At 50.8% G+C, this 7258-nt stretch overlaps 1 protein-coding gene across 1 annotated transcript; it reads right to left on the minus strand.

The window, feature by feature from the left end:
* Positions 1 to 1369: 1369 nt before the first annotated feature.
* LOC125535679 (peroxidase 2) lies at positions 1370 to 2801 on the minus strand. Its single transcript, XM_048698745.2, has 3 exons — positions 2531 to 2801; positions 2243 to 2419; positions 1370 to 2158 (listed from the first exon to the last, which is right to left on the minus strand). Exons 1-3 carry the CDS (start codon positions 2729 to 2731, stop codon positions 1595 to 1597), a joined length of 942 nt encoding a protein of 313 aa, XP_048554702.1. The 5' UTR covers positions 2732 to 2801; the 3' UTR covers positions 1370 to 1594.
* Between the last annotated feature and the right edge of the window lie 4457 nt (positions 2802 to 7258).

A 7258-nucleotide genomic window follows, 5' to 3' on the forward strand; every position in this document is an offset into this window, starting at 1 on the left:
GGCTTCGCTGGGCCATAGTGCGCGTGGCCCAAGTACGAAAAAAACTATTTTTTGCGGGTGAAAAAAGAAACTATTTTCGATGATGAATGATGAAAAAAATCAGAAAAATGCACATTGCTTTATTAGTTGGTACAGATAGATTTGTTTTCGCCGTAATGCGTTATCTGATTCTCAATAATTCATACTGTTTCAATCAAAGAAATAACATTAGCTTCATTTCTTAGAGAATTAGTCCAGACCGATAGGAGGGTTTGATTTATTAGGTTTGGACAGGACAAAATGAATCGTCGGTTTCTGAATCTGATTGTGCAAGATATCAGGGACAAGATGTATCCTCTATACCTCTATACTGCATGGATACCCGGCACCTTTTCTATGAAACAATAGAGATTGCAGCGCAAGCAGCAAAACATGCATCAAAAGCCAATGAGAAGGCGAACCAACATGTGGTTGGATCATTAGGTGAACAGTGATATCCTCAGCCCACCAGGATTCAAATCTTGGTGCTCGCATTTATCCTGGATTTATTTCAGTTTTTTCGGCGACATCGTGTTCAGTGGGAACAGACCTTCACGTCGACCACGAGGCTCCTACGGAGGTGCTTATAGGAATAGGCCGTGCGTGTGTGCGTTCATAGGGATGAGTGTATGTGCATATATGAGCGCTTGCGTCTGTACTGTGTTAAAAAAAAAGGCAATGAGAAGAAGAATAAACTATCAATGATCAAGTCATGGAAGGATCTGCGTAAGCCAAGTTTCAATTCATCTGATTTCTTCACTCAGAGAACACTCCATGTTGGCTGATTCCTTTGGTCGCACGTACAACACCCTTTCACATTGACTTCACCTCTGTTGTACCCATGCTCCCCATGCGAAACGGCAAAGGCCCTGATGTGTTCATCTGCTTCGCTTCACAATGCCTAATCCCGATTCCTTGAAATCTTTTGCGTCTGATGTGTTCACTGGCCTGGACGTGCGCTGCTGCATCAGTGTTGAGGGTGCTGTTCGGATGCTCAAACACATGTCTAACGTGACAACTTTGAAAGATTTGGCATCAACCGCGTCCACTGAATCCTCTGGGTGTTCCTCAAGACCGATGTATTTTTTTAAGAGACCAATGTACTACATTATTATGGGATGTATGAGTACTTTGATGGTGTGTTTAATACTTTTGGAGCGTGTTTACCTTGAGATAAGGTTGCCATGTACTTTCTCCATTTAAGTTTAAAGGCACCTCTTGTATTTTGCGTCAAACTTTAACCACAAATTTGACCTAAGTCAAACTTTGACCACAAATTTGACCTAAGACATACTCCCTCCGTTTCACAATGTAGCTAGTGAGTATTATTAGGCTTTTAAAAGACAAAGGATGAAGCGACAATAATTCATATCGTAGAAGTCTGTTATACATCACAAAAAGGGAAGTTGCTCATTGATAGTTCCTATTGCACCACATGGCCTTCATGCCTTTGCACAGGGCCATTGACATACGTATATGACACATCTCGTATTTTCACAAGCTTATGGTCCAAGAAAGCGCTATAATGGCCGTTGCTAGCCTTATTAATCCCACATATATGACCATTTTTGCCCAATTAATTCACCTTGGAGCAGCTGATCCTGACCTGGCCCTGAGAGCCAGTCAACGGGCTAAGGTTCCCCATCTTCACCATGGCGGAGGCGAAGGCGCTGCTGAACGCCGCTGGGTTGCTTGCGAAGTTGTTGACGGTGTTGTCGGTGCCGCCACCGGTGCCCGTGAAGAGCACCTGGTCGGAGTGCAGGAGCCCCTTCTGAGACTTGAGGTTGTTGTAGTAAGCGTTGTCAAAGGAGTACGGAGTCGACACGTCCAGATTGGCCAGGTTACGGTCACCGGAGCCGGTCGGCTGGGGGCAGTTGGCTTTGAGCGACGTCGCGAAGCCGGAGTTGATGTTGGTCTCGTTGTAGAGTCTGTCCCTGAAGTTCTGGCACTGCGCCTGCCCGATGGTGTGGGCGCCGGAGAGTGCGACCATGTCGGTCACGGTGAAGCCCTTGCCGCCGAAGGACTGGGTGAGGTTTACGAGGTCGAAGAATGGGGGAGGTAGCTCGTTGTTCGCCGCCGCTTCGTTTGCGTTGGTGGAGTCCCTCCTTCCTAGAGGAACTGTCCACGAAGGCCCTCCCAACTGCACCAGATGAGAATCCCGGGTGAGCAAATTAGCCTGTCTACTTGGTGGTGATCACGACGTGACACAGGTTGGAGGTCTTACGGCGACGACGGAGTCGCGGGCGGCGACGGTGAGGATGTCGGCGCAGGAGACAGTCTGCTTGCACATGGTCTCGAGCTGCGCCTTGATGCTGTCGATGACTTCGAAGCCTCGCAGTGACATCACGTTCGGGATAGCGTTTTGTTCCATGCCTGACAGCAGAACAGACGCGTCGCAACCCTGCACAGGTAGTTAAGCAGCATGGTTAACTCTGCACCCTGGCGTTTACAAACCAAAACTGCAACGAAAACAGGTGCGTGCCGGCTCAGTCTATGTATTTGAAGAGCTTACTTGGACGAAGCAATCGTGGAAGTGCAGCCGGAGCAGCGACGCGCCCATGCGGTTCTCCTTGTTCACGGCGGCCGTCACGGCGGACTTGATGGTCGCCAGAGCGTTCGGGCACGTCGTGTCGTAGAACGTCGGCGACAGCTGCGCCGACGCCGCCACGGCCAGGCACAAGAGCAACACGGCTGATAGAGACGAAGAGGCCATGTCTAGCTAGCTCAAATGCAACGTCACTTAATTGTGAATTTGTGATAGGTCGAGACACTGGATGCAATGCCTTGCATTCCATGCAGATATATATAGCCGCTCGCAGGCTTGGTCATTTCCGGCACATGACGATTGTAGTGGCCACTGGCCAGTGCCCACATCTGCCGTTGGCGTGCAAAATTTTCCTCTTTTGCGGGGCCGTTACGGTGCAACTTGTGCATGCATGGAGGCAAGTGTCAAATCAACAGTTGCAGAATAATTCAAAGTCACAATCATCAACGGGATATTCACAGTTGCTTCAAACGTCTCAGATGACTAAGTTCTACTACTACGATAGAGTATATAGCTTGGAGATAGATGTGCAGTTTATATTTTAACTGACGGCCGGTCAATGAGATGCACTATGTGCTATTTTCACATGGCTATATACTATGAGCCTATGATTGATCGATGCTGTGAAATTGCCGCAGTTCCTGGCCAGATATGTGCCCCAAATTGAGCGCGAAACAAGATCATGGTTCTTTGCGCAGTGCACCTACGTGGTGCATTGGTACATTTGCTAGCACTTTAATGTATGTGATATAAGTCTCAGAAAAATGTATGTGGTATTCCACTATCCATCGATCATGGGCTGAGATTTTTGCGGATGGTTGAAGCAAGTGGTTGGTCGTGCAAACCATTCATCTATCTTTCTCCATTGTCATTCAAATTTCAATAGGATAAGAGGGTTGGGGTACTCTGAATCCAACAAGTGAGCATTTTATGCACGCGAGCAAAGGTAAACAAATAGTTCGTCCCACTAGAGACTGCAAATACAGAGACGTGGACACATTCAGACGAGAAAAAATTAATAATAATGCATGTGGACCAAGCCGCATTCAGGCTGGGATTGCTCTTGGCTCGCGACTATACATGGACTGATAGCTGATTTCATTAATCGAATGACCACGACATGCTAGTGGCCGGAGAGGGAACTGTGCAGACTACTAGTCTGCAGATAGGGATGCAGCATGTGTCTAGTCGTGTTTTGTTGACTGAGTCGAAGAGTTCCTGCTTGGCGGTTCTTTTTGGGGAATGAGCTGCACAGTACAATTAAACCAATAATACTACACACGAACTAATACGAGTGTTTTACTTAATTTTCCAAAACCATAACTCTCTCCCCACCTGATTTTCAGGGGGTGGACCCCTTCCCACCTGTTTAATCCAATCTCAAACCTCCACGTTAGCAGCTCCATCAAACCCTTAAAAAACACTCAGGTGGAAGAGTTAAGTTGAGTGTATGGGGCCAAATTTGGTTGGCCTTGTCGCATTCAGTATTTTAATCTAAACAATTGTGTACATGAAGAGAGGCCCTAATGGATATCCGATGGCATGGATACCCATTGGGTATGGGCATTGGGCATATTTTTAGCTAAATCACTGTTTTGATCTTGTCAGGAAACTTTAGTACGAACCGAGCCCTTTCAGATTTTTTAGCACAATCTGACAATTTTGATAACACCAAGGCTTATGATGTTTTTGCTCCATCTAGACACGCCAAACTTGCCGGCGTTTCTTCCATGGAGAGATAAGTGGTCGCGGCACGCGTAACCGGAAATGCCCCAAGCCTTGATGTTTCTTCTCAGGGCAAAAACACCAGGCCCTATAGTGCTTCCAGTAAGGTGCCACAATTTGGCGTTTCTGCCCTACCACGTAGGAGGTCAATGGCTACTTAACTAGGTCATGCCAGGATAGAAACGCTGACAAGTTTGGCATGTCTAGGTGGGACAGAAACACTAGAAGCATTGGCGTTGAATAAAAGGGTCAAATCGTGCTAAATAATCTGAAAGGGGTTCAGATCATGTTAAAGTTTCCTGACAAGGTTAAAATAGTGATTTTGGCCCATATTTTCTACCCATGGATATCTTCTTGGGCATCGTTATGAATTTGGTATTGCTGGATCCGTGTAAAACCCGATCTATTTCCATCGTTTGAACCAACTTACAGCAAAGAACCACACACACACACACACACACACACACACACACACAAAAGACTAGGACAGCTACAAGAACTTGTGGAGTTGGCCGACCTATACCAGGAACCTAGTGGGTACGTATCTGGAAAGCAAATAGTGTCTTAGGAGACACAGAGGAGGAGTGTGATTGAAAGAAGCTGTCATTGAGGAGGAGCGGAATAGAACTAGGTAGGTAGGAGCACGTTGTCACGCCATCAATCTTCATTACTCCAGAGGACTACATGTCACCTACCTACACAAGAGTTAGTTCCTAGATTGTACCTTTGGGGTAGACAAGACACCGAAAGGGCAAAGGCCCGCCACCATTCAATTCGAGAGGATGTATGGTTTCTCCAAGAGCTGCAAGGAGTGCAAAGAGAAGCCACAATCAGTCGTTCAAGAAAGGTATGATGCTCATGAGGATCACCTCCGCAAGCCTTGGCAAAATCTAGACAAGGTCTTCACCTCAGCTTGATGTTTCTATATCCATGCTAGAGCACGAGTAGGGCCGTTGAGACGGCCCCTCCACCATTACCATTGTTCGTAGCTTGCTACCCGCCATACACCTTGATACATTTATTTTGCATCACTATTTCATAAGATAAAATGCTCATTTATTACTCTTATTCAACTACAATTCCTCCATATTACATCGTTTTTCATCTTATTTTGCAAGTTTGCAACAGGAAGGAGGAGGCAGAAAGTTGTCAGCACTAGGGAATCAAGTTTACATCAAGAGAAGTTGTCAACCACGACAAGCAGGGACACATGTCCACCCGTTTGCCTAGTGTCATGCCTTTGCCGAGTATTTTCCCTAACACTCAATTTAGGCTGGTAAATTTACCGAGTGCCCGACAAAAAACATTTTGCAAAGTTTCTAGCACTCGTCAAACTGGTCAATTCTGATACTAAGTTGGCGGTGGCGGGAGGAGACTCCATACGCGGAGATAGGTGGTGGCAGGACCAGCAATGTGGGGGGGGGGGGCGGGGGGACACGGGCAGTGAAGCCGTCTCGGCTTGCCGGAACTAAGGGGGTGAACAAATATATTACCGGTGGCGGGGAGCTGACGATATGGGGAAGGAAACTTCGTGCTGCTAAATTTTTTATTCGGAATTAGGAACTGGGAGGGAGCAAGATCTCCCAACTTATTAGGATGGAGGGGGTATGTTTTGGTTTATCCCAAAAGTGTTCTGAAAACTAAAGGGGTACTGAGGATGGGATAGAAGCGAGATCGAGCGACCGGTCGAGATCGAGCCATTCATGCCAGGAGCAGGTGGAGTGGTGGAGCTATTCGATCCAGACAAACAGCGACCGAGCGACGCAGCCGGCTGTGGCGTCGAGCATTCGTCGGGCAAGCGTGAGGCGTGGCTGGGCGCTGCCGAGACAAGGACGCGGGAGATACCAAAGGAGTTTTGAAACGCGCGAGTCGTTGGAGGCGACTCGGGGCGACACGGGTGGCGATCCCGCTCCCCCCAGCGGTGCTGCCGTGGCGACGACGTGGGTGCTGGTGCGGCGGGGTCCCTATGGCGCCCCGACGTCCCCTGCCCTGGCGCGCTCCCCTGGGGCAGGTCGTGCAGGCTGCGGTGGTCGGTTCTGGGCTTTGTCGGAGGATGTGTCCGACGAGGAGGATGAGATTTCCTCATCGCGGCTGGCTCCTCCTCCGACGGGGGCGACGCTAGGCGATTTCGTGCTAGCAGCGACACAAGGCGGGGCTGGTCGGGGAGACCGGCGCCGCCGTTTTGCGTGGGTGGAGGCGGTCCGCGGGCGACGGCGGTGCGCTGCTGGAGGCCAGAGGCGCAAATGGACTCGGGCGCTCGGGGGGCACGGCTGGCGTCCCCGCTGTCTCCCCGGCGTTCTGTGTCCGCAGTGGCTCCAGTGACGCCCGAGGAGTGGCCTGCTCTCCCTGCGGGTGGCTGAGGTGGCTGACGCGCTAGGGTTGGCGTCGTCTGCCCCTTCCTTGGGCCTGCTGGGGGGCTCTTGGCCTGGGCCAGCCCCGCTCTGTCCTCTGGTCGTCAGGCCTCCTGGTGTGGGGCCCTTGGCGTCTGCGGGGGGGGGCCTTCGGGTTCATGTGCTGGGCCTGGCCCTGACAGCCCACGCGGTCGGCCTGCCCTGGGAGGGGCCCGAAAGCCCGCTTGCCAGCGCTATATATGGCTGCGCAGGGGCCTCCGCGACCCCTCGCTAGGGTTTCCTGCTCGCCCTAGTGAGGTGCGGCGCCATCGTCTCTCCGTCAGATCTCTCGTTCCCATCCCCCCTCCTCCCCCTCTCACTCTGTCCTTTGCTGAGGCGACGACCATGGGCGACAAGCGCGCAGACAAGCGCCCGATGGAGCCTCTGCTCTCCGAGGAGGAATGGCGGCGTGAGAAGGCCCTACGAGAGCAGGTGAAGCGTGGCCAGCGGGCCAAGGCGGCTGGGCGTGCGGACGGCGGAGGTGGTTTTGAGCATGGCCAAGACGGCGGATCTAGCCGTGGCTACAGTGGCTACCAGGGCCACGACTCCGGATCTGGTTTCCACGGGCGCGAGGGGGATT

The sequence above is a fragment of the Triticum urartu genome, chromosome 2A (genome assembly GCF_056163025.1).
Source record: "Triticum urartu cultivar PI428250 chromosome 2A, HENAU_Tu73, whole genome shotgun sequence".
Classification (NCBI taxonomy): domain Eukaryota; kingdom Viridiplantae; phylum Streptophyta; class Magnoliopsida; order Poales; family Poaceae; genus Triticum; species Triticum urartu.

What these genes read in the sequence shown, in the direction of transcription:
- LOC125535679 (XM_048698745.2), bottom strand. Translation starts at nt 2,731, where the DNA reads ATGGCCTCTTCGTCTCTATCAGCCGTGTTGCTCTTGTGCCTGGCCGTG. An exon ending in TCCACGATTGCTTCGTCCAA is followed by an intron (nt 2,420 to 2,530) that starts GTAAGCTCTTCA and finishes CTACCTGTGCAG; the next exon opens with GGTTGCGACGCGTCTGTTCT. An exon ending in CCCGCGACTCCGTCGTCGCC is followed by an intron (nt 2,159 to 2,242) that starts GTAAGACCTCCA and finishes CATCTGGTGCAG; the next exon opens with TTGGGAGGGCCTTCGTGGAC.